Source organism: Erpetoichthys calabaricus, chromosome 13, assembly GCF_900747795.2.
Source record: "Erpetoichthys calabaricus chromosome 13, fErpCal1.3, whole genome shotgun sequence".
NCBI classification, from domain to species: Eukaryota; Metazoa; Chordata; class Cladistia; order Polypteriformes; family Polypteridae; genus Erpetoichthys; species Erpetoichthys calabaricus.
The window spans coordinates 100,997,031-101,024,568 of NC_041406.2; the positions used below are offsets into that span (position 1 = coordinate 100,997,031).

A 27,538-nucleotide genomic window follows, 5' to 3' on the forward strand; every position below is an offset into this window, starting at 1 on the left:
CATAAAGCAGGTCATACGTTAGACTTAGTAATTACTAAAGGACTAAAAGTTGATATAAAGCAGGTCATTGATATTGGTCTATCAGACCATTTTCTTCTACTCTTTAATATAGAAATAATGATAGAAAACACTCATGAGAATCATATTGTTAAAAAACGCTTCTTTGACTCATCAGCAGCTTTAAAACTTTCAAAGATTCTAACCAATCAGTCCGTTTATAGTGCCAACTATAATAGCGAGGAGAATGTAAATAGTAAGGTGGAAAGATTTAATACTAAAGTGAGGGCTGCTGTTGACTTAGTTGCACCTGAAAAGACAGTTAAAAAATCTTCTAGCATTGTTATACCATGGAAGACCCAAAGAGTGTCTGATTTAAAGAGAACATGCCGTAGAGCTGAGCGTAAATGGAGGAAAACTAAACTAACTATTGACTATGAAATATTAAAAGTTAAAATAACAGAATACAATAACACAGTCCGTCTTGAGAGGCGCTGCTATTTCTCTAAGATTATAAATAACAATGCTAGTAATCCCAGAGTCTTATTTTCGACAATTGATCATCTGTTAAACCCAGGTAACTCAAAGGAATGCCTCCTAAGTACTTCCAGTAAAACCTGTGAGGCTATCGCTGTATTTTTCAATCAAAAAATTAATGATATTAGAAATAACATAGTATATCTCCCCAACACTAAGGATCCTCCTAAACCCCAGCACCCCATAATAAACAAATTAAAGTCTTTCACTAGGATAGATTTACCTGATTTACATAAAATAATTTCTCAAATGAAACCCTCCACCTGTGCCCTTGACCCAATACCAACAAATTTTTTCAAAGAAGTATCGGGCGTGCTTAGTGATAATGTTCTTGACATAGTAAATTCGTCATTAGATACGGGGGTCTTCCCAGACTGTCTTAAGACTGCGGTAGTTAAACCCCTACTTAAGAAAAATAATCTCGATCCCTCTGCTCTTGAAAATTATAGACCCATCTCTAACCTGCCTTTCTTAAGTAAAATTCTAGAGAAGGCAGTCATTATACAGTTAAATGAGCACCTCAATAAACATGCTATTCTTGATAAATTTCAGTCAGGTTTTAGAACAAATCACAGCACAGAAACTGCACTCGTTAAAGTAGTAAATGACTTGCGGGTAAATGCAGACAGAGGCCATTTATCTGTTCTCATCCTCTTAGATCTGAGTGCCGCATTTGACACCATTGATCATAATATTCTTAAGAATCGCCTTAGTCAATGAGTGGGCCTCTCTGGCAGTGTCTTAAATTGGTTTGAATCCTACCTGGCAGGGAGAAAATTCTTTGTTAGTTGTGGTAATTATAACTCAAAGACACATGATATTCTATATGGTGTTCCACAAGGCTCTATCCTGGGTCCACTGCTCTTCTCAATCTACATGCTTCCATTAGGTCAGATTATCTCAGGGCACAACGTGAGCTACCACAGCTATGCTGATGACACACAGCTGTATTTATCAATAGCACCTGATGACCCGAAATCTCTTGATTCGCTAACACACAATGTCTAACTTGTATCTCAGAATGGATGAATAGTAACTTTCTCAAATTAAATAAAGAAAAAACCGAAATCTTAGTGATTGGCAATAATGGATACAATGAGGCTATTAGAAATAAACTGGATGCATTAGGATTAAAAGTCAAATCGGAGGTAAAAAGCTTAGGGGTAACCGTTGATTGTAATCTGAATTTTAAATCGCATATTAATCAGATCACTAGGACAGCATTTTTTCACCTAAGAAACATAGCAAAAGTTAGACCTCTTATATCATCGAAAGATGCAGAGAAATTAGTTCATGCGTTTGTTTTCAGTCGGCTAGATTACTGTAACGCACTCCTCTCAGGACTACCCAAAAAAGACATCAATCGTTTGCAACTAGTGCAGAATGCAGCTGCTAGAATCCTTACCAGGAAAAGAAAATCCGAACACATTTCTCCAGTTTTGATGTCACTACACTGGTTACCTGTGTCATTCAGAATTGACTTTAAAATTCTGCTTATGGTTTATAAAGCTTTAAATAATCTCGCCCCGGCTTATATATCGGAATGTCTGACACCTTATATTCCAAATCGTAACCTCAGATCCTCAACTGAGTGTCTCCTTAGAATTCCAAGAGCAAAACTTAAAAGAAGTGGTGAGGCGGCCTTCTGCTGTTATGCACCTAAAATCTGGAATAGCCTGCCAGTAGGAATTCGCCAGGCTAATACAGTGGAGCACTTTAAAAAACTACTGAAAACACATTATTTTAACATGGCCTTCTCATAACTTCACTGTAATTTAATCCTGATACTCTGTATATCTAATTCATTATAATAACTATTCATTCAAAATCTGTACTAACCCCTACTCTCTCTTCTGTTTCCTTTTCCGGTGTCCTGTTGGTGGTGGCGTGCGCCACCACCATCTACCCAAAGCACCATGATGTTCCAACAATGATGGATGGATTAAAAGCCAGAAGTCTGTATGACCATCAGCATCAAGTGACTCCGTGAAAAACCCGAACTACAAAGAGGACTATTTCATTTATGTTAGGTAGAATGCCCAAAGGGGACTGGGCGGTCTCGTGGCCTGGAACCCCTATAGATTTTATTTTTTTCTCCAGCCTTCTGGAGTTTTTTTTTTTTTTTTTGTTTTTCTGTCCACCCTGGCCATCGGACCTTACTCCTTTCTATGTTAATTAATGTTGTCTTATTTTAATTTCTTATTTTGTCTTTTATTTTTCTTCTCTTCATTATGTAAAGCACTTTGAGCTACTTTTTGTATGAAAATGTGCTATATAAATAAATGTTGTTGTTGTTGTAAATAATAAATTCTATTAATTTTATTACGGGCACTTTGGCACTATTTTTGTTAAAAGTTTAATGCATATTTCTTCATGACTAATGTGGGAGAAGTCTTCAAACAAAGCCCACTGCACATAAGGGATAATATGCAGCCTTCTGGAAGTAGTCTATAGTGGAAAAATTAACAATCCAAAAAACGAAAAATGTTTACCTGTAGCTATCAAACATAAAACAACCTTAATGCCAAAATAACGTGCAAATATACATACATTGAATGTAAAAGCAAACAAAAAAAACACACCACTACACTTTTTCAAATAAACTGCTTCAATAACCCTGACACTGAGGGATGTTTTTGATATCAATACCACAATAAAATGTACAGCAACATTGTTTCAAAATAATTACTGTGAAACTAATCAGATTATATAACTGTCAGAGTACACTATGTAATCACGCTGAGGATAACAATGTGAATGCTCAAACCTCATGAAAGTTGTCTATCCATCCATTATCCAACCTGCTATATCCTAACTACAGGGTCACGGGGGTCTGCTGGAGCCAGCCCACCACAGGGCATACACACACACATACACACACACACACCCACACACCAAGCATACACTAGGGACAATTTAGGACTGCCAATGCACCTAACCTGCACTTTCTAATTTATTTTTATACAATTCAACAATGTCTTGAAAATTGCATGCTTAATGAAGGCTGGCAACTCATTCAAATCAATAGCACGAATTGTGATGTTGCTGGTGAAAGTGGTCTGGTTGCCAGATATCCAAGGTTTACCAATGTCAACAGTGTCAGCTTCTATTCCCTACAGTGTTCATCCTTAGTTGGCATTATTTAATTTTTCCCACATGTGTACCACTAGTTATATTTCAAATTATTGCCTGTCTCTTTATTCTCTCAACTTGCATATGTTACACAGTAACTCCTCCTTAAAGATATACTGTCTCTGTTTCTTAACTCTCAGCAATGAAGCCTGATGTTTCAGCTTATGTCATGAAATGTTCATATGTTCAAATGTTAAAGTCACAACTTGTTTTTGTAACTGCTTAAACAGGAAAAAACACAATTAAAAAGTATAGCCTAAGCTCTAGCAAAGTTAGTTAAGTAGGACCAGAGAAGGTTCTAGTAACCATACTCTAGGGCATGCGAGGAATTTATGAACTGTCAGTACAAGACAGAAAAACATTTGAATTTGTTTAAATTACAAAAATGTCTTACAAAAATGAAATATACAGTACTAGCCGACGCCCGCCGTAGCATACGGAGGTTTAAGAATAGGAACAGAAAATGGTGAGAAAGGAATTCAGAAATCAAGAAGAAATAAATACTTCTTGAAAGATGCAGTGTGCATGTAGACTTTCCGGCCAAGTAGGATTACATGTGAAAGTGATAAATAAATCAGGCTTTCTGAATTTACATACTATGGCCATGGCATCCTGATAGTTTTGTTGCATGTATCTTGGACTTCCTGGAAATGTGGACGGTAATATGATCATTTTGCCTACACGTACGTTATTTTCAGTGTTTGCTTGCAGTGCGTCTAATAGTTCCACGTGCAGATCTTGTTGATGTAATCTGAGATAGTTGAGACGCGCGCCCTCTGTTTTAACATACACATCTACGACGTACTGTTGGAATAGTTTGCCGCTGGAGTGCAAAATACTAAATGTATTCCTGTTTGCTAATCTGTATGTGTAAAATTGGCATTGAGTAAGCCTTATTCGCTTGCCGTTTCTTTTATCAGGAACATGTTGTAAATCTTTGTGCCAGCCAATGTTTCCGTAAGGGAATAAAAGTGGGTAAACCATAGGATCACAATTCATATTGAGCGTGGAAATCTGTTTACAGGAGTTGCCTATGGGATAGATGCAAATGTCCCTTTCGGCAGGCGTTTCGCCATCTTGTCCGACGAAAATCGCTGCAACATCAGTGTGACAGGTCGGGCATTGTATCGTGGTAAATCCTGCCTAGGGTTTTCCTTGGATGCTGTTGGATCGGACTGAGCGATTTCATGCATGTGTTTGTATGATTTAGCGAAGCGGTTGACGGTTCCGAGCATGGAATCTAGCTGGAGAAGTACATTTTCACTGCATGCAGAGTTTGCTTTATTTTATAAGCGTACTTCAGTAGCTTGCGCTGTGTCAAAAACATACAACTGTCCATATCCTGGAGAGGTAGAAGTGTTAGCGTATAGTGGAGAGATTTGGTGATAAATTTGCCTGTGTATTTTAAAATAGTATGGTCCATGGCCAGGAGGATGAGTTATCTGTGCACCCATGGAAGCAAACGCTAGAGAAGAGTTGTATTCTCGAATGTGTTCATGATCATTTTTAGCTTCTGATGTTTGCTGTGTAAGCAGCTGTTGTAAAGACACAGGTGGCTCCCGCAAAGGTGGTAAAGCTACTTTACCGTTGTGGCAGCACCTCGAGTACTTGTTGGATGTATTACACTTAGCAGGCCAGTATAGTGCATGACATGGAAGAGGACGAATAGGAATCAAGAAATGCTGTGTTGGCTGTGTGTGGGCGGGACTGGTTTTGAAGTGGAAGCAGGACGAACCAGAAGAGAAATATATATAAGACATTGTTGTGAAAGACAATTATACACGTTAATTTAATATATGTAAAATCTAAAGGTGTGAAGTAATATGACCTAATTATAAAGCAGATAAGCCACACTAGAGTTTTATCCTGTGGTCCGGTTGTGCCTGTCCCCCTGAGCCACCATTTCTCTTCAGAGGACCAAGACACTTACCACTTAGTGGAGCAAGGTGGCCACTGACCACAGAGCTTGAGAGGTTTCATAATCTATTTTTACAAGGCCTCTATCTACCTCTTAGACTTACATCCAAGTTGATCCTTTTCTTTGACGAAACCTTGCTGTGGTCCTTAGTTGCAAGTTTCTCACCTTCTTCTTGATGAACAAACTGAATGTGCCCTTCACAACCCTCTGCTTTTTCACTAGGCAAGGCCACTACAAAAGAAACAAATGGAATTTTAGTTACTTCTCCACTGGTTTAAAAAACATATTCCTTAAAACAAAGAAAACCTTATATACTGTAATTACACCTCAACTTGCTGCAGTTCTTGGGTTTGTGAAAGGCGCTCAATAAATGTAACCTATTATTATTATTATTATTATTAGTTCCTACTCCGACATTAGCTTTAACCAGTGATTAGCAGACAGTTTATTCTGTTGACAACTGGTTTGCAGAAGTATAATTATCTCATTAATTGTGGTTTTTGAATAAATATAATCTTTGATTTGCTTTAAAACACTGTTTCATTACACAACTAAATCTAGAGACATGACAAACACAAATAATGGGGATCCAGTCCTTATGCACAGAGTCGCCATTTCTGGTCGATTACTGGCTTGAATCATGGAGTCACCAAGGGGCACAATTCAGAATTCTGTCAGTAACTTTAAAATGTATAGCCAGTTCTTCAAAACAGCATTGCCTAAACGCCTAAAATATATGGGAGCACAAGGGTATATAGACCTTGAGTTCAGGACAGTAGTGATCTCTACAATGAACCTTACCTCCTTACTAAGTGGAAGCAGAGATGACAAAATGGGAATGAAATGAGCAGTTATCAGTATCATATTCTTCCTTTAGGAATAGTGGAAGGCATGGGTGTAATATGCTGGGAAGCCACCAGATGGCAATGTGATTGTGTGGATGTAATACTTTCAAGACACACACACTGAGCCAGGCATCTTTAGGCATCCCAAGAATTAACTGGAAGGTACAGTATAAATGACCACCTCTAGGCATACAGTGGCTCACTGGCTGGGAAGAAGACTGGCCAGACACTGAAGCACAGAGAGAGAAAGAATTGAGGAAATCAAGGCAAGTAATCCTGTGGAAGCGCCCAGCATCCCAATGACCTTAAAGTAAGGCACATTAAAATACAAACTGCCATTATTTATTTTCATCAACATATACTGTTAAAATAAATTGGTTCACTTAATTTACCACAATCTTTAAATATGTGCTGGATTTTAGGAGCAAGCAAAACATCTGACTGTTTGTTGTCTCCAATGTAGGAGAAAAGGGCTTCTTCTCAATTTATGTTTTCAATTCCTAGATGCTCATCTCTGAGTAATACAACATCCTGTAAGAGTAGGCACTAATAAATCAAATCATCATAAAAACACTTTAGCATCACTTAAAGCCTACATGGAAGCTGAGTGTCAAACAGCAGTACCATCACCGCTCTAAGATAGGTTTGGATAATTAGTGAAAATTTTACTTAAGGTATATTGTTAAATAGCACTAAAAATAAAAAATGAAAATATTATGCGACAGCAAATACTTATGTTGGAGAAGGTTTTTCTTTACTGGAGGACTACATTTTCCTGTGAATTCTCATTATATAATGTTTGCCAGGAACAACACAAAGCTTGTTTATTGGTAGGAACAGGGCCGTTCTTAGGCATAGGCAAAGTAGGTGACTGCCTAGGGCCCCGCCCAGCCTTTTTTTTTAGCTGTAACCAAATACAACTTACAGGTCCATATTTCAGAAGTACAAATTTTTGGTGGGAGAATTATCAGTATGGTTACATGTGAGCAGAGAGGAAACAGTGACGACAGGCAGCATCGATGGTGACAGTGGGTCCTGGGGTAGTGGGTGGGGCCCCAATGGGAGGGCAGATCATGCTCCTCACCTGCCAGGGCGTCTGCACATCAGATCGATTATAATGGCTTAGCATTAATATCATTTGAGCACGAAGTCATTGACTCCCTCGATTATTCACACTTAATGTAACTTATTATTATTATTTATTATTAATCAAAGACTTTGCAAAAATGAAAGTACGCAAGGAATTTTTACATTAAAGGTTTGATTTACATGCTAAGTTAGCTTTAGTCAGTAGGTTCTTTTGACATGTTCCTCTCAGATCTGGTATATATAATATACAGTATAATCATAAAATGATAAGCTTTACCTCACTAATTGTTACACATTTATACGGATAAAATAATTATTATACATTCATATGGATACAATAATTGTTCATTCATACAGATAGAAACAGCAAGGCCCGAACAGGTACCTTTGCCTAGGGTCCCCAAATACTTAAGAACAGCCCTGGTAGGAATAAAATGTCAACTGCAGAAGCAAACAGCTGATGTAAACTTTTCAGTGCCCCACATAGGGTCTGTCAGATAAGCACTTCAAAATATCGGTTATCCTAAGCAGGATATGTTTTGTTCAATTTATCAACCCTGAGCATTCCAAAAAGAAACCTGAAGATAGGATTTTATCAAGCTATCTTCTATCACAGGAACCATATTAAAAATATTATTACAAGAAATGTAGGCAAAAAAGTGAATGTATTTTAACTATTGTTGTGTCAGACATTTGAATTCAGTAGCAAAGACATCACCCAACCTTACTGTGCTGTATACGGTAGCTGTTGTTTCCTGAACACAACATTAGAAAAGCACAATTCAGTATTAAATGGTTCAGAAAGGGGAGAGACACCATCAACAACCAATATACCTTCTACTGCTCAATAGAGAGCATTTACTTATAGAACACAGTGAATATAGAGGCAATGTCCTCAGCTTGCTGACTAACACCACAAGCTGCTTCACTTTAGCTACTTTTTAAGTTAAATCAATTCAATCTATGAACTGAATTTCCAGTTCTATTTTTTTTTCCTTTGGCAGTCTTCAGGTAAAAATGTTTTTAAGTCTTCCATGAATGGAAATAATTCATCTGCTTCACTGAAGGGTTTCTTAAGTGATTTTCCATATCCACTTCAAAGAAAACCTAAATCATGTCCAGCCTAGGGCATATAAACACCAAAGGAATAATCTATGGCCAAAGCAATTCTTTCATTTTTACAATAATAACCACAACTGCAATTTATCTGAAAACAGTCATGAAATATGTTCGCTTCCCTTTTATTTAATAACAGCAATAATCAATGTCAGGAGTGAAATGGATAAAGCATATTAAGCGCTCTTCAAGAAGGAAACCAAACTCTCAACACACACTTATTTAGCTATATGAGCTTAAGATACAAAAACTACTGCTGAATTTCTCTTACAAAAATCTTTTCACATTTTCTGCATAGTGAAATAGTATGTCTCAACCAAACAGTAGCTGTTGTCTATTTTGTTGGTGCAAAATCACATATATAGGTCAGTGAGGAATTGATGCAAAGACAATATTTCAATGTACTCTTACTGTAACATATGAGATATCATAAAATAACTAAGCTACAGACACAGAAGAAGGTGTGATAGCTTAGATGGCATGTTCAGAAAGGTCTTTCTAGAAAACACAAGGCATTATTTATAAAAGAGAAAAATACAGTAAATAAATTATTGCTTTGATATTTTTTAAAGCAAGGTGGATTTGCCTCTTGGTTTATTAATTTGGTTTATTTTCAATTGCATGGAACAAGTACATTCAGATTTTGCACATCCTTCCAAGTTAGAAGACACAAAAGTGAATAGAGGGGATCTCAATGAGCTATATAAGGTCAGAATTTTAAATTGAGGGGTGGTGCACATGAACAACATCCTGCTAATCTTTTGTTTCATCTGTTTTTTACTAACTGGGCTCTACGGTTGACAGGCCACCACAGAAGCAAAGTTACAAACTAGGCGTTATGCTCATAGAATGATGACTCTGTTAAGCACAAAAATGTAAGTAGTTTTCAAGGAACCAAACTTGAAATAATCAACTCTGAAGTCACAAATTCCACTCTGAATATGAACTCTTTGTATTTTTCATGAAAATGTCCCTCATCGTAAAACTTCCATTCATTTTCTGTATTGGCTTTCTCCTGGTCACTTTTAAGTCTTTCCTGCCAATTATAAGAAGAACAAAGGGACCATATATGGAAGCGGACATCAGTTTATCACATGAGACTTTGACAAAGAACACTCAATCAGACCAGGTCACACCAGGTTAAAAGACTAGAAGGAAACTAGAGTCTCCAGGGTAAACCTACATGAACACGAGGAAAACATTACAGGGTTGTCCTATAACAAACTTTGCAATCAGTATGAAAGTAATATTTGAAATCTTGAAACCTCATTTGGGTGGTTTAGCACAATTATACTCTTACTTCCTTAAAACCAGGAAACTCCAGTCATTGCCAGCATAAGGACAAAGTGAAAGGCGTGATACACATTCTGTGCTGCAAACTACAAGTATGCTCCTTGTATGCCAGAGTCAGAGAGTACTTCTTGGCAGTTTTTAATGTTGACACATTAAAAGCTGTAGGATCCGATCAGGACCTCAATTGCCATTTTCTCCATTGCATTTCCTGCAGTAAGTCAACATTCTCTTTTTCCTTTTAAATATTACACATGCAAAAACAATGATGTCTTGTGATGATTTTTACAGTTAACATAAAAAACACACATAAAAATGCTGTTTATCTAGGTGGAAATTAACAATTTTAGATTTACTGTATAGCTTTGTTTTACATGAAGCAATCCCATGCTTACATGATAGGCTGTGAAGACGTAACTCCAGTGCAGATGGCAAAGGTTTCACTCTTGAAAAACAGCGAGGGGCTGTGCAGGGGTTTAGGTCATCTTTCATGATTTTAACTAGGAGATTCACATGTGTGTCATTGCAAGGTATTTAGTACTAAGTATTTCAAAAGAAGAGATTTGACTGCAGATAGGAAATGAGACGGGGACATTTTGGATATGTATATTTCCAATATCAAAATCACAACGCAAGTTTATTGAAGTTACCAGCAAAGCAGCTAACTGGTATATAAGAAAATAATGGCTTTTAATAGCAACTTACCGATATTTTAAAGTGTGACTTGACCTATTTTCAAATTGTTTCTCATGAACCCAAGGTCAATAAATGAATTATTACAGTGCTCTTGGTTGCTTTGTAAAATGTAGGTGTTAACTTAAAGTTTCAAATTAAGTTTTCTGATAAAGCTGTAGCTACAATTTCTTTGCCTGTACAAAGATCAATGATATATGGCCCAGTTTATGTAAGTAGAAATGGAAGATATAATTATGTAAAGGTACAGTCAAAGGGACCATGATCACATGTATAGTGGTGTTAAGGAGTGCACCAATATAGTGCAGTTATTCAAACTGAGTAAATGAAACATTCATTAATCTATAATATTGTGTGAGGTTTCTGATTTCTTTTAGGACCATAAAAAAATGGGACGACATGCTAAAGCGTTACTGCCACGCCTGTGGAGGACTGCTTGTCCATTGCCGAGGCAACCACAGGTTGCGTTGTAGCATATTGCCACAGAAGAAACTACGATCTGATTGAAATCGCACTATACGCGCCTGTAGCTGATGGATGAAACAAGGAACGTTAGAAATGCAGAGGACAGTATAACTTGGACACTGACCAGGCCCCGACTATGCCCGTTTCTTGTGTCTGTGTATAGGAGAGTTGTAGCTCCTGCTGCAATAAATAACCCTGCTGTTCTAGTTTCAAGTGGAATAAAGCTAGTTTTGCTAAAGTACTGAGACTCAGCCTCATGTTTTGGGGTGCAAGACAGTAACTCACGTGTCACACTTGGTTCTTTATATTAAATTACAAGACATTCCAGAAGTTTTCAACATTTGTCATATTTCACCCAAATGGGGCTCTCTCTCCCAACTGTCCTTTATCAAATTCACACTTTTACTTTACTTTTCGATATTTACAGTATTTGATCATCCAGAAACACCCAAAAGACTTTTTTCACTTTTGAAAGGTATTTAAGAAGGAGAAGAATTGGTTTTTCTGACCTTGTTTGTTAGATACAATTTTATTTTTATTTATTTTGAACTATTTTTACTTAAGTGGCAACATGCAAATTAGTGCTCAGGTGGAACATCATTTGAAGCCATGTCAAAAAAAGAAAATAATTAATGGAAGCAACAAAATGTGTGTATTTCACATTCAGATTGCAGGGAACAAGAATCTTGGATAGGATGTCAGATCATCACAAAACACACTCTTGCAAACAGCTACACCTGTTCATACCAATTTGAAGTCATGGGTGAATTGAACATACCACCTTTGGGAAGTGGGAGGAAACCACAGAATCCAGAATAAAGACATAAGGAGAACATTCAAACTCCACAGAGTCAACAAGCAAGCCAGGATTCAGACCTGGTGTTCTAGAGCTGTAAGGCACCACTTTGACACTGTTTTTAATGGCCCTAAATATGACAGATTTTGTCCAGTCGGAGACCCATATATAAGTACTTCTAAATTTTTTAAACAAATTATCACACATTTCGGTACATTCAAACTTATTTAAAATCATAAATTGCTTTCCGATTTTAGAACTGGGTGGAAAGAAAGTTGTGGCCACAGTGTTCACACAGAAGTAAAATTGTTTGAGAAAAGCTAAGATATGCAGGGCAAAAATTTGTTTTAACTCTTACCCTCTAGGGGGCACTGCTCCTCCAGAAAATGACCATTCTTCATCTCGCCATTCATCAAGGCCTATGGAAAAGGAAAAACGAAAAATGTGTAAGAGAATGTGCCCAGTTTAAGCCACAGACTTTGTGAAAACAAACAGTTCAGGCATAAGCATTTCCTACTTTGAAAAATCCTAAGATGTTAGAACTGGGAACTGGTCCCGCTGAACACTTTGAACATCTGCACAGCTATTGTGTTTCACTGTCTGGGTCAGAAGATTGCAATGATCGCCAGACCTTTTATGTCAGGTCCAAATTTTCAGAAACATTTCATGTTCAGAAAAGCCATATGCCTTCCATCTCCCTGCTTCTTGAAAATAACTGTTGCCACTTTTGGCTGCTATCCCTTAGTAAGATATGCTCCATTATTTTAGGGCTGAAGGTGACTAGTTGAACATTTTGTCTTGATATCTCAGGGAAGCAAACAACAGCAGACGATTACCAATACTCATTAAACTTCCTTCAGTTTGATCAACTCTCAGTTTGCCAGATGCCCAGTCAACATGTTTCACATGTCTTCCCTTCCATGATTTTCAGATAGTTCAAAGGCTACAGCTGCTGCAGTTTCCTAAGATTTAGACAGTCATATCAAAGAAGACAACATTTTATTTGCATTACCAAGTACATTTCCATTATGACTGGATTCTTATTAAATATTACTGCATTAAATTTGCCAAATGAGAGAATCAGTGATTATATTACATTCTGACCTATCACAGACTATCCTGAGCAGGGGTGATGGAAGTGTTTGGGATTTCCTGGAATGTCATTCAATAAAGAGTTCACACATTTATCTAATACAAATCCAGTCGTAACTGTATATAACAGTAATGTGGCTAACAGCTGAGTGCAGCTATTTTGACCAGTATAATAATTGAAGCTGTCCTGTAATTTTTTTCTGACAAAGTATCAAGAGCACTTAAAAAGCAAAAAGGAATTTGTATGACAGCAGAGTCTTGTATGGGGCTGTCAGATGACAAAAAGACAGATGGAAAGCGCAGTTAAACATGCAGGGAAACAGACAAGAGTTCAAGCAGTAAAGCAGACAATACAAAAATGAGGAAATTCCATGCATTGGAACTTCTTGTGATAGGCGCTATATAAAGATTGGACTGATTTTTCTCATTACTGCTTGAAGTACAGACCTCCTCTATTAATGCTTAATTTGAAAAATTAAATAGGTGTAGCACCTATATCTACATATGAAACATATGGAATGTGCTGACATAAAGCTTTTCTGGCTTTAATTCAGTACAGACAAATCCCACTGATGGCCTCCTAAGCAAATAGCCCTACAAGTCCTTTCATTAACTTCTGAAAATGTATATCTTGCAATGGGAGAAATCTTCACCTTGAAATGATTTCTAATACACTCAAATGTCATAATCAAACCACTATGGCAAAAAAACTTACTGTTGCACATTTTGTTACAATACTCTGAGCAATTCAGTTGAGAAAACTGCTCATTTAAAACAGGCTTACCTTCATTGTTTGACACTACTGACTCTTCCCTTCCCGAAAACTAACACAAGACTATCCCAGTTCATTTTTTTGAATCACATGCCATGTCTGTACTTGGCAACAATCATATGCAAATTTCAATATTGCCATTTGTTTTTCTTATTTAGCACTTGATTTAGGTGGCACAGTGGTAGCACTGCTGCCTCACGGTGATCATAGGTTCACATCCTGGGTCCTCCTTGTGTGGAAAAGCACAATGAGTAGTGAGAAAAGCACTATATAAATATAAAGAACTATTATTAATGTAAAACAAATATGTAGGCAGTACCAAGACGCTCCCCAAACTATGCTGACACTGTAAGATCTTAGACTGGCCCTTTTCTCCACACAATGCATCTGGCAGGCTTGCCCAGGCTTAGTTCCACTAGTCACTTTTATTCAGCTGTATAACTCTCTAATCTTGTTACACTGAGAAAAGAGATAAGTCATCTCCTATGCCATACATCCAATGTTACATGCATGAGGCTATTGAAACATCCAAAGTCATCAAAGACATCACTCTTAGGTTCCTGCATAGCACACATATTCTACCCCATTTATATATACACTGCAGATTTTTTTTTATGCCACGTATTTACATTTCAATTGGTTGCAGTGTTAACACACACACAACAATCCAGCCAAGGCTGAAAAAAGCTAATGAAAGGTGTGATTAAAGATGCTTAGACCACTGTATACTATTGACTACTAAAGGCTCCGAAGTTTTGTTGAACTTCTAAATTCAAAAGTTGCTTAAAGACAACCTAAAACACCATCCTTTTAATTCCTAATCCGTTTATCCATTTCACAGTAACTGTAACAGGTTACTGTAGGAACTGACACTAGACAGGACCCACACATTTACACACTATTAATGGGGAAACCTGGACTTTCCAACTAACCTAATATTCCTGTATGTTTTTGGGACTTGGCAGGAAAACCAGAGTACAAAGAGAAAAACATACAATCTCCACACAATGCCCAGTTCAAATTTAAACCTGGGACTCTAGAGCTTTGAGACAGCAGAGCTAATTACAACACCACTTAGCAGCCTGCAAATAAAAATTCCTATGGGTAATTGGAAGGCCTCTCTCTAGCCTCCCTATTAAGCAGGAGTTTGTAAAGAATTTGATGTATCTGAATACGTCTGTCACACAAACATCCGCTGCATCCCACCATTTCCTGTAACAATTCATAAAAACTGATCCATGTAGTAAAGTTGCAATGTCCTAATCTGTGTCACAGAGAACATATCTTGATCTCCCTCTGATCAGTCCTTCCATAATCAAATAGGGCCACAATGAAAAAAGAATTCAAAATAGCATTTTCCAAAGCTGACTTGAAGACTAAGGTTAACAATAAAGGTTTGTGCATGATGGGCACGTATGAGATGTTTTCACTATGCACAATTACAGGATTCTTTAGATAGCATTCTAATTTGTCGACATTGGCACATTACTTTCAGAAAGGCCAATTTCATATTTTTGGTTGCACAGCATCAGCACTCTTCAGCAAAGTATTTAGGGCTTACTTTCAGTAAGAAACAGAAACATTTTTCTTCTCACATGTGGACACTGGTGTAGAACTCCACTGTGTTATGTTTTTCATTAGCTGAAGGAGCCAGAAGGAAATGCAAAGTCTTTGTGCCTCATTCAGAGCTGAACTTCAATTAATTAGATACATCATGAATAACTTTGAGAGGCTGGTCGTAAAAAGGCTTAGACCCCTGGTTACAGAATATTTTAATCTTCAGATATTTGCCTATCAGGCACATATAGGAATGGATGGTCCTCTGATCTACATGCTCCACAGAACCTTCTCCCACTTGAACAAAACCAGCACTACAGTCAGGATAATGTTCTTTGATTTTTCTATTGCCTTTACCACCTTTCTGCCTCATAGACTGGGGAAAAAGCACCAGGCTATACATCTTGATGCCCGCACAATTCCCTGGATCATGGGCTATCTAACTAAAAGGTAGCGGTGTATGATGCTGAAGGACTGTGTGTCAGAAATGGTGGTGTGTAATACTGGAGTACATCAGGGGACTGTCCTCCCTCCCTTCATGTTTACTCTCTACACAATGGACTTCCATTACAATATGTGCCATCAAACCAAAATTCTCAGATGACTCCTCCATTATATGCTGTACAGTATTAATAATGGAAACGAGTCAGACAGGGCTTTGTCTTGTGGTGCAGGAAGAACCCCCTGCAGCTCAACATCAGCAAGATACGAGTTGGTGGTGGTCTTCCGGTGTGCCAAAGAGCCTCTGAGATCAGTCACCATTCAGGAAGAGAATCTGGAAGTGATGCAGAGGTACAAGTACTTGATGATTCACATAAACAGCAAACTCCACTGGTCTGCAACACAGTGGTGCTGTACAAGGAGGGCCAAAGCAGACTATGCTTCCAGAGGAAACTCAGGCCTTTTGATGTATACAGAAGGCTGCTTGAAAATGTTTTATTAGTCCTTATTATCCAGTGTATTGTTCAACACTATGGTCTCCTGGGGAACACACAATGCCTGAACAAACTTACCAGGAAAGCCTGTTCTATCACAAGGCCAACCCTGGACGCACTGGAAGCTGTTGTGGAAAAGATGATGATGGCAAAATTGAATGCCATCTTGAAAAATCCCCACCATCCCCTCGAGGAGGTGTGGTCTATACCTAAAAAGCGCCTCTGGGGATTTTTTTTTTTGCCTGCTGCTATCGGGCAGTTCAATGCTCTCTCCTGATATTCTTGACTAAATTATTATACACTTTAAGTTTATTTTGCTATTTATGAAAAATATACATTTATGTATTCATTCTTTCTTTATCTATCTGTCTGTTGAGTAATTGTATTATTTTTCAGTCTGAGTCTGTATAACTGTTTTTTATGTTTTTGCTGGGCGGCACGGTGGCACAGTGGGTAGCGCTGCTGCCTCGCAGTTGGGAGACCTGAGGACCTGGGTTCGCTTCCCGGGTCCTTCCTGCATGGAGTTTGCATGTTCTCCCCGTGTCTGTGTGGGTTTCCTCCGGGTGCTCCGGTTTCCTCCCACAGTCCAAAGACATGCAGGTTAGGTGGATTGGCGATTCTAAATTGGCCCTAGTGTGTGCTTGGTGTGGGGGTGTGTTTGTGTGTGTCCTGCGGTAGGTTGGCACTCTGCCCGGGATTGGTTCCTGCCTTGGTCCCTGTGTTGGCTGGGATTGGCTCCAGCAGACCCCCGTGACCCTGTGTTCGGATTCAGCAGATTGGAAAATGGATGGATGTTTTTGCTGCTGTGTGCATCCAGTTTCCTCTTGGGAATAATGAAGTGTATCTAATTGAACCTAATCTAATCTAAAATTCAGCACCAAGTCCACAAGTGTTAAGAGTCTGCACAAAACTGGCTGTGCACACTGCAATCCTCACAAAGCGTTTGAACACTTGGAGACATGAACCACAAATTAACACCTCACAAGTTAAGTGTATTCAATGAAACAAAAATTCACAGTGGTCCACATAACTGAAAGTGACATTATGTGCTGTAGTCTGTGGCAACATACAAAGAATCACAGATGCAAGACACAAAACGAATTATGTGTAACACTGTTAATCAATCAAAAACATTATTGTTTTGGTGTTGCACCAGTCCACTCATTTTTAGCTGTTCAAAAGCAATGTCAGGAGGGTTTCTTCCTCACAAAATGTACGTTGTTCTCACGTGCATCTCAAAGCATATAGGCACTCTGCATACTTTTTTTGCTTGTTCATTTTCTTATGGATGTCGGCATTTTCTGAAATCAGCCTTAAACATTTTTCTTCAGCTGAGAAGGACAATACACTTAAACTGTAATAAAATTCTATGAGCAAAAAGGAAATAATAAAAAAATAAAAACTTCTAAAAAGTTTTCCCCTTAAATATGGAAATTTCAAAACCACTGAGACCTTGCTTTCAATAAATTGTGCTTGTTTAACAACAGTAAGACAACATGACAAAAATCTGAAAATGTTATATTTTTGTTAGAAAATAACATTAAGAGTATGTCTAAATAATACTAACAGGTTCTTTATGCCATACCGGAAACAAATCAAATAAATACATGTAAATACTTCTAACATGAATTATTTAACTGTCAGTTATTGTTCAGTCTTACCTGCTTAGACCTATTAGGACTGTCAAAGACTAAATGAATCCTAACTATCTGCATAATGAATTACCAAATATACTTTACACCAAATAAGTTATCCAGCCTTTCATAATATCCTCTGACATACAGTATACTTTAATACAAATATTTACCAGTATTAACATCTTGTCATACTGTATTCAAGTCTTGCAAGTAATCAGAATGTGCAGTGTTTGATCATTAATAATAAGCTTACAACATTTACCTGAACATTTTGAAATTAGAACACTAGAACAATTTTGACAAGAACAAGCTAATTCAGCCAAACAAATGTGCCTGTCATTTTCATCTAGGTTCTCTAAAGTTGCCATCAAGTCAATATCTAAAGGTGCTTAAAGTCCTATTCTCTACCATACTACTTGGTAATATATGGAAAGAATGGTAAAAAAGCAGATTATCAGTTTTTTCTTCTTGCCTAAGTCTTAAACACTTCTTAGCAAATTGTATTAATAGTTACAGTAATTGTATTCAATCTTTGCCACATACTTACAACATTGCATTTACTATGTAATCACAAGTAGCTCTGCATTTACTTTTGGAGGTTGTTTTTTATTTAGTTTTGAAAGCACTCTTTTAAATTAAAATGACCAGCACTTCCGCTTGCCGTATGTAGAAGCTCAATGGGAGTACTACATAAACACTTCCAGGTAGCTCACTCTCTCTTGTGTTAAAAATGCTAATCTACACACTCTTTACCCATAATCTTCCATGCCTGTCTTCTGCAAGACAACGGGGTGGGGGAGAATTGAGGCTCCTCTGTTCTCTGCTGTGTTGTGTCATGTTATTATCTGTAGCCAGAGACCAGCAAAGCTAGTGTCTCACTCAGTCTGAGGTAAGCGGCGTCTCCTGCAAGCAGCTGTCATTAATCAAGACTCTCAGTGGGAGAGCTGCCGTCCGCCTTGGCTTTTCTTTTCTTGCATTTGCTTTCATTCTGGTGACCTTTACAACAGAAATGGGAGGAGGACAGCAGGGGGCAAGCTAGCAAAACCACCAACTGGGATAAATACTTCCCCCAACTTAAAAAACGCTCTTCACTCTCTTCTGCTGCTCCTCTTTTCATTTACGGCTCTGATGAGATAAAGAAAGTGAGCCTCAGTGCCTAACCTAGGCAATAATGAGCTTCAAGCTATTGTGATTATAAGCAGAAAACCAGTAGCCACAGGAATGAAGGAGGGTAAAAAAATATTATAAGGAGCACAACATGAGAAAAGACACCTCATGGCTCTAGGGCAGTAACAGCAACCAAACTAGGAAAGAAGGTATAATAATCTAACAGTGTGAACATCACCAACATCAGCACAACACTGTATGTCTCTGGATAGTAGGCTGATAAGATTTTTGAAATGCTTGCCTATTTACAGTAGTAAGCTGAGAGGCTTACCAGAGATAAGGGCTGGAAGGGTTATGATTTTACTAATCTGCCTACCTCAGCAACAAATATTCATAAGACTTTTGCACAGTCCAGGGGAAAGGATTGTTCAGAAGAAGAGTGAAACGGGAAAATAACAGTGGCTTTGTGATAACAGTAGAAAGGGAAATGACTTTCGAAAACCTGCTTTTTCCTGCCATGGCCTGGCAGTAATGTAGCTATTATGGGCATTTTCAGTTACAGATTTTATTATGGGGACATTTTCAAAATCAGGGAGTTACCTTGATTACCTTATTGGAGAGTTGACTTTTCCAGTTTTAACAGACAGCATGAACACCAGGATTGACATTCCTTTAACAGGTTATCTGCATGTGACTATGAGTGAGGGCAGCATTGTTTTATAGCTCCAAATCATTCAATTTGGGTTAATATACAAACAATGCATTATTGCCTTTAGCAAACATATTACAGCTTCTCATTTATGTTTGTGCACTTCAAATTACTTTTTATATCCCCAAGCCAGGTTTCATGGCAAACCTGGCTTGGACATATACAGCAAAGAAGCAAGGGGAAAAGGATTGCATCCAGGGTATATTATGAAGGTTTGTAAGGTTTTTTGTAACAGCTTTATGTTAATCACTTTATTTGATCGTGAATGTGTGTTAAGTAGGGGTTATAACGTCACTTCACTTGGCTAGCTGGACTGTGGATGGGGTCATCCTGTATTATAATCACATCAAAATGATACAGAGGGCTGGGTTCAAATTCCAGATTACTTCTGCTGTTATGCACCTAAAATCTGGAATATTTTACCTATAGAAATTCGCCAGGCTAATATGGAGGAGCATTTTAAAAAACTGCTAAAAACCCATTATTTTAATATGGCTTTCTTACAGCTTCATTTTAGTGTAACCCTGATATTCTGTATATGCATTTAATTATCATTTTTATCATAGCTCCACAATCCATACTAACCCCTTCTTTCTCTGCTGTTCTTTTTCCGGTGTTCTGTGGTGGTGATCTGCGCCACCACCACCTAATCAGGGCACCATGCAGTCGCTACATTGATGGATTGAAGGCCAGATGTCCACATGACCATCACCATCTAATTCTTCCACGTGAAGCCTGAAAACCATGAGGACTGAATTAGATCATTTATGTTAGGGGGGAGAATGCCCAGTGGGGGCTGGGTGGTCTTCTGGCCTTGGAACCCCTGCAGATTTTGTTTTTTTCTCCAGCCCTCTGGAGTTTTTTTTCCCTGTCCTCCCTGGCCATTGGATGTTACTTTATTCTTTGTTGATTAGTATTGCCTAATTTTAATATTTTTCTTTTTCATTCTTCATCGTGTAAAGCACTTTGAGCTACATCATTTGTATGAAAATGTGCTATATAAATGAATGTTGTTGTTGTTGTAAAGCATCATCACGCTTATTGTGAAGGCATTATATCAATAGAGTACCTTACTGAAGAGATCATATTTGTTTATTAATAGCAAGTCAAGAATCCACAGACTTTTTTATATGCACAAGTTTCTGTTTTCAGAAACACAGAAAACTGTGTGTGAGGAGGAGGAGGTGGTGAACAAAAGGCCTGGCTGTTGCATTTTGCAGAATCAACTAGTGATTTCAGATTTTCCTTTTTTGTTTTCTTTGCCACCACTTCTCAAACATTTCTGATTTTTTCTGCACAAAATGTGCACACACACACCCTTTCAAACGCTTTTCCTGCTATTCTAGTTCTCCTTTTATTATAAAAATTAGTACTACAATTATTGTACTTTTTTACTGCAATTGTTCTTTTTTTTGAAGATTATACTCAACTTCCATATTCTGATTTCATTTTTTAAATTTTTTACAGCACATTAAATTTCTAGCAACCAGAACTCTATCCAAATTACATTGTTACTTATAAAGAGTGTTCTTAAGCCAGAAAGACTGCAGGATCTTTATGAATGCAACAAGAATTTCCTTCAGCTCTGAAAGCATTTTCTCTTTACTCTTTCTGACTTGGACCCAATAATACACCAGGGACACCTTGATATTTGTCACTGTAAAGTTGTAACATTTCACACTACCACCAAGTTGCTTTTTTATTTCTTCTGATTCAGTATAAACACAGCTTTCCAGTTATCTCAATTATAGATGATCCTATATAATATTCAATTTATGAAAACAGTTTGCAGAAAGACAAAAAAATTGAAAACAGAAATGATAGTTTACATTTTCATTATAAAAATAATGAGAATGCATAGAATGAAAGATTTTTTTTAAAAAGAAAATTTTTGTTAATTGAAAGCTGTATACCTACTTTTATGGCCACCCTTTGCAATGTTTTTTGGCCTTGGGGAAAGCAGTGATTGATAACACTGTCATAAAGTGCTTTAAGTCTTCTGATTCTGAACAAATTATGCTTTCCATTTATATTAGGGTCTATGTAAAAGAACATTGAGAAAATAGTGACAATAAAAACAAAAAAGGAAAATAATGAAAACAAAACATTCTTGAACCGAAAACATTTACCGTGAGTTGGTACAGTACTTTTTTTTACCAGTATATACAGTATATGCCTACTACATATAGCACTGTCCTTTACAGTAAAATTAGGAAACACAAAGAGCTTTATATCACATATCATATGAATGTCTAGCATCATTCTTTACAAAAGCAGACCCCCAGGGGCACAACAAAGGATAATGACTCACCAAGCAGAATATGATACCTAACATCACCCCCATGACTGGCACAGGCATAAAGCACAGCTCTACGTACCTAAAACTGGCAAAACCTAAGCAAGTGAACAGGTAAGGAGAGGTAAGCTTTATAGCATAGGGGACACTGGTACCAACTCAAATGTGACTTGCATCTGGATGACTGAAAAACATGAACGATTCCATTTTTTGATAGGCTAATAAACATTGTTAAGCTAAAAACACCTATGGATGGCTGATAAAGACATCCATCAACAATGACTGAGCAAGACAGCCATGCTGACAATGGTCACAGAAGGACTATTAAACATTAAAGGCATCTTATATCACTGAAAAAGCTTAGAATGTTTGCTTTAATGAGAAATTTGAATCTTTATATATGATGCTGATCAATAATAAATTAAGCTGATAATAAACGTATGCCATGCAAACAGGGACAGTAACTGCAACAGAGACTGCCCTAAGTCTGTGACCATTTTGCATAATGTTTGAAACATCTTGATAGAAAAAAATGTGGGTGTCTATAAAGAAATATACTGCAAGAAAAATAATGGCTACTAGCCAACCCGCGGCGTAGCATACGCCACATAATTATGTATTGATGGGTGAAGACTTCCTGAACAACACAGTTGTCCAAATGGGGTGGGTTTGTGGATACCACTGTGAGTGAATGAAAAGATAGACCTCTGGAGAGAGCAACATATAATTGTCCGTGAATGAAAGTGGGATCGTCTGTGATGAAGAAGGCCACGCTGGTAAAAGTTACTTCGTCGGTAGGGATTAGTGTCAGTACTTGTAGATTAAGGTGTAGCGAGTCTTTGTTGTTGACGCTTAATATAGCTTGCGTACTGAGATGTTCCGGAGTCACAGTTGAGAAACACTTTTTTAATGTCTTTTAAGCACAGGAGAAAAAATGAACATGTGAAACATCTGTAATGTAATAAGCCACCAAGAAAAGTAACACTGCAACAATGCTATCTACGACCCGATCTCTGTAAACAGAAGTGAAAACAAAATCGAGCCCGGTGTATTCTTTAACTGCCTTGTGGCTCTGTAGTAGTGCTGCTGCTTTGCAGTAAGGAGACTGTGGAAGATTGTGGTTTCGCTTCCCGGTTCCTCCCTGTGTGGATAGCGCTTTGAATACTGCTATATCAATGTACGAAGTATTAACAGGAAATTGTCTTCGTGTAATAGTAAAAGGCAAATTATCCGCGACAAGCAAACTGTTTTACACGCTGCATACCAACCCGCGGCGTAGTATACCCCGCATAATCACGCCGCTTTTTAAGCAGAGGGAAAAAAATGAACATTTGCAAAATCCGTAACGCTGCTTTCAGTAAGTACAATGCACACGCGTTTAATTTGTCGGCCACTTTTTGCCAGCCGTCTTTTCTGGTTTGGGATGCTTTTGCAGTGTTACCGCTTGTGCATATTAAATCTTGAAATCCTTCGAGTAACTAATTAACTAACTAACACCAACCCACCCACACACACAACTTGTGTGAAACAAATGCGCCCGTACTTTCATAATTTTGTTGCAGCCTACAGTAGAGTCAGGCACAGAGAAGGTCAGCTGCTGAGAGAGCGTTTCGACTGTTGCAGGGCCTGCATCGGTGAAGCAGGTGAGACGCTAATGAAACAGAGGCACAGGAATTATTGGTTTTTAAAGACTGCTTCCTTCATTGTGTTTTAACCTCAGTTTTAAAGGATTGTTTTAAGAATCCCATGGGATACCCCTCGCAAACTGTTTTAGACGCTGCATTCAGCAATTCACATCCGCGACAAACATGCCTCTTCTTACATGGTCCTGCTTTGGTGGGCGGGGAAACGTTTTCCGTGTTCGTGTAGGACCATCTAAGAAGACGCATGTTTGTCGCGGATGTGGTGGACGCGGGCTGGGGAATAAAGGGTGTTGGTGGGCGGGGAAACGTTTTCCGTGTTCCTGCAGGACCATCTAAGAAGACGCATGTTTGTTGCTGATGCGAATTGCTATATGTAACGTGTAAAACAGTTTGCGATGTTGCACGCGGTCGTACGTCGTAACTGAAAAGTCAACGTGGCTCAGAGCTGCATGTGAACTGTAGCACAGACAAACAGAAATGACGGCGTGTTTTCCGAGGCGTCGCGTCCGAGTTGGTGGGCGTTGCTCTGCGAGTTTTCATCGTATCCACTGGTCTTAGAGTTGGTGGGCGTGGCTCCTTCCTGCGTGCTTTCATGGGTGTCTTGCCCGCTCTGGCGGTGGCTTAGAGAATTATATATATATAGATACATTATAACTTATTTTTATTTGCAATGACACAGCGAAAAGTTAAAATACAGCTGTGTCAGCATGCTTGGTCAGATAGGGTTAACCCTTTCTGATATAACCTTATTACATGACCCATTTAAACCTGTTTATATGCATCATTAAGTATCTGTTTTATTATAATGCTTTGAAATAAATAATAAAGAAGGGAAGAGCTAAGAAGCAAACATCTGTTCTGGTCTACAAAACATATAGATAATGTTCTCAGAAGATGAAAAATCTATAATGTAATAAAGATTTGTCCTTTTGTCTTGGAAGAATCAAAGCACTAATAAGCCATATTATTAAATACCAATCTTCATTATCTGCTAGGTCTGGCTTCTAACCATAATGAATAATAGAATGAATGAAAAAAAACGAAAAAAAAATTCTTTTAAGAAGTTATTGCAAGTATGCATTTTATAATAGATTTATTTCAGCTATTTTGCATTAAAATACAAAAAATGGGTCAAAAGAAACTGCTATGGAATAACATAAGTAAGAAATGGCAGACACTCTGTAATCACAGGGTGTCATGTTTCAGTGCTGCTGGGAGTTGGGCACAAACAAAATTGTGTTTCCTGATTCAAGAAAAACAAAGTATTCTATCTCCTGAATCAGTAAGAAAAAAAAAACACTAAGCCTAAGAATGCCCTTTAATGGATAATACCACTATCAATAACAATCGAAGGCAAGATAAGCCATACCACCAAGCCGCTTTATTTATGTATGCCATTAAATGCAAATCGCCTGTGGTGTAACATTAAAAAGCTCTGATTGTCAACTTTAAAATGAAAATTATTTTTATTGTCTAAAACAGATTTATGATAAATAAAACTAACAATAAATGTGTTACAACTTACTGCCGTGACTTTACCATAACATAAAGTTTGTCAAAACAATGCTGCGCATTCACAAAGGTAACATGTCATTCTAATGAGTACTTTCTTTCTTCCTAAAAGTGATCTTTGATAAATAAAGCTTAGAAGAGACGTGTGAACTATAAAGTAATCCATTGCCAAGGTCACTGGGCCTATATTAAATAATAGGGACTTTATCTTGTCAACAGATCATAGAGGTTTATGTGGTATGTCATTTGGAACCACAGATTCAACACCTTTCTGAGGCACACGATGCATCTGATTTATGATAAATGTAAATTAAGATAAGCAATCAGAGAACCTGCTGGTGCAACATGCTTATCCTGAAATGGTTAATATGTTGGGGTGGCAGTGGTTAGCATTGCAGACTCACAGTGCTTAGACTTCAATTTGATTTTGTTTGCACATTCCTTCAGTGTTCATATTGGATTCCTACAGGTATTACAGATAAAAATCTCATCCCAACAGAAATCCCATTGCCTTTAGGAGTTATCCATAGATTTAATTTTAATCTTAGAGGAAAAATTGGTCTTATGTAGCATAAGTTGCATTAGTTTGGCATATTATTAATGTCTGAGGTCAGTGATAACTTGAACAATAGAACACACCGAAAAAAGGGGAACTCTGATCACCTTTATATAAAACTGTATATATGTAGTGCATGAATCCATTCACATATGAGCCAAACTCACGCATTACTTAATACTCAAATAGATAAAAGATAATTATTGACAATGTGTATTTGATAAAATGCTTTACATAACAAGCATCATATCAGGTTACTTTTCAAAGCAATCAAGAAAATAAAAGAGTAGCTTATTCCTCTTGTTGCACCTATGGGAGACTCACAACATTGGTAAGGTAATTAAACTGAAAGAAGTGAAGCCTACTGGTTATGCCATGTTCTTTCCTAGTATACCGAGCTTGAAGCAGAAATCAATTTTATTGCAAAAAACATAGATGAAGCAGACATTCAATATAAAAATCCTTGCTTAACCAGGATTTTCCTCTCTGTGGTGGAAGATTTTGACACGTTTCTCAAAAGCATTTTGCGTGTCAAGAATCACCTATTAAGATGTGTTTATTCTCTTCTTTTTATTTATCCCATTCTGCAAGCACAGAGAAACGTAAGGGAAAGAGGGAGCAGTCACTATGAGTGATTTAAAACAGTTTCAAGAGGGATGCTTTCAAAAACCAGACAAACCTTAAATAAGCTTAAAATTACCTAGAAAGCCAAATTCCATGTTAAATCCAAGTAGAAAACAGGCCTACAAATGAAACAGCTTTTTTTTTTTCATTATGATATGTCTGTGTCCAGATTTCATGAAGTTAAAAGCAGATGTTCACAGGGTATGGAACAGGAATATCAACCAAAGTTCAAAGTTTTAGTTACTAAATTAAAAAAAAAGTTTTTGTGACCATATGTTTTTACAACTGACAGAATTCAATGTATTTGTTTGGGGGAAAAATAAAGACTTAAAAAGAAAAGTAAACATTCTGCTAATAACTGACAATGGGAGGTAACACCATAGCTGTGGGAGCTTATCTATCCATCAATTTTCTAAGCTCCTTTTTTCCCCGGTCAGGCTGGCAGGGAGCCAAAGTGATCTCAGTAGCAACAGACATGAGGCAGGGACCAGCCCTGCAGGGTGTGCTAGTTCATCACAGGGCACATTCTCTCACTCCAGGCCAATTTAGAGTCACCAATCAACATGACACTTCTTTGGACTAAGGGGAAGAAACCAGAATCTACAAAAGAAACCCATAAAAACTTGGGAAGACCTTTTATTTAAGCATTTTATGACACCATTTACAGCTGTTGGCATGACAATTCAAATGATATACTGTCTGTCAAATTTTATGTTTGTCTAGATGATTACTGTAGCTATTAAATCCTGGTTATGTTGTTAACCATCTATCATTTTATTGTCTTTTCAGTGTTTGAGGCACCAATTCCACCTTCAGACAAGTGACCCCTCCAAGCCATGAGACATAACCTCACAAGAGATTAGAGAAATGGCGCTACCACAAAGACTAATTATCTACTGGATAGAGACCTTTTATATAACACAAGAGACATCCGAGATATTTTCCTGGGAAGCTTCTTATTGTGCTTGTAAATTGCCCAGGAAGAAGCAAGATATAATCTTCACAATTTACACCACAATTGAGTTTTGATTTCCTCCCCCTTTTCACCAATTGCCTTTAAAAATATCAAATATGTGACAAATATCATATTCTGTTTTATTGTTTAAATATCTCCTTATAAACCTGTAGGTTCTGGGAAGTCATAAAATCAAAAGACTTATGGCAAGGTGTATTTTTCTTCCAGAAACATTGGTAGTTTCTTGTTTATTCAAAATTATCCA

General features: G+C 37.6%; 1 protein-coding gene across 1 annotated transcript in view; it reads right to left on the minus strand.

Annotated features, from left to right (window-relative positions):
• Window positions 1-27,538, minus strand: part of nkd2b (NKD inhibitor of WNT signaling pathway 2b) — a 143,223-nt gene that overhangs the window by 18,031 nt on the left and 97,654 nt on the right. Inside the window, exons 4-5 of the mRNA XM_028817335.2 lie at window positions 12,237-12,297; window positions 5,688-5,815 (exon numbers count right to left, since the gene is read on the minus strand). Coding sequence (XP_028673168.1) covers window positions 5,688-5,815; window positions 12,237-12,297 — 189 coding nt within the window. The remainder of the gene's footprint in view (window positions 1-5,687; window positions 5,816-12,236; window positions 12,298-27,538) is intronic.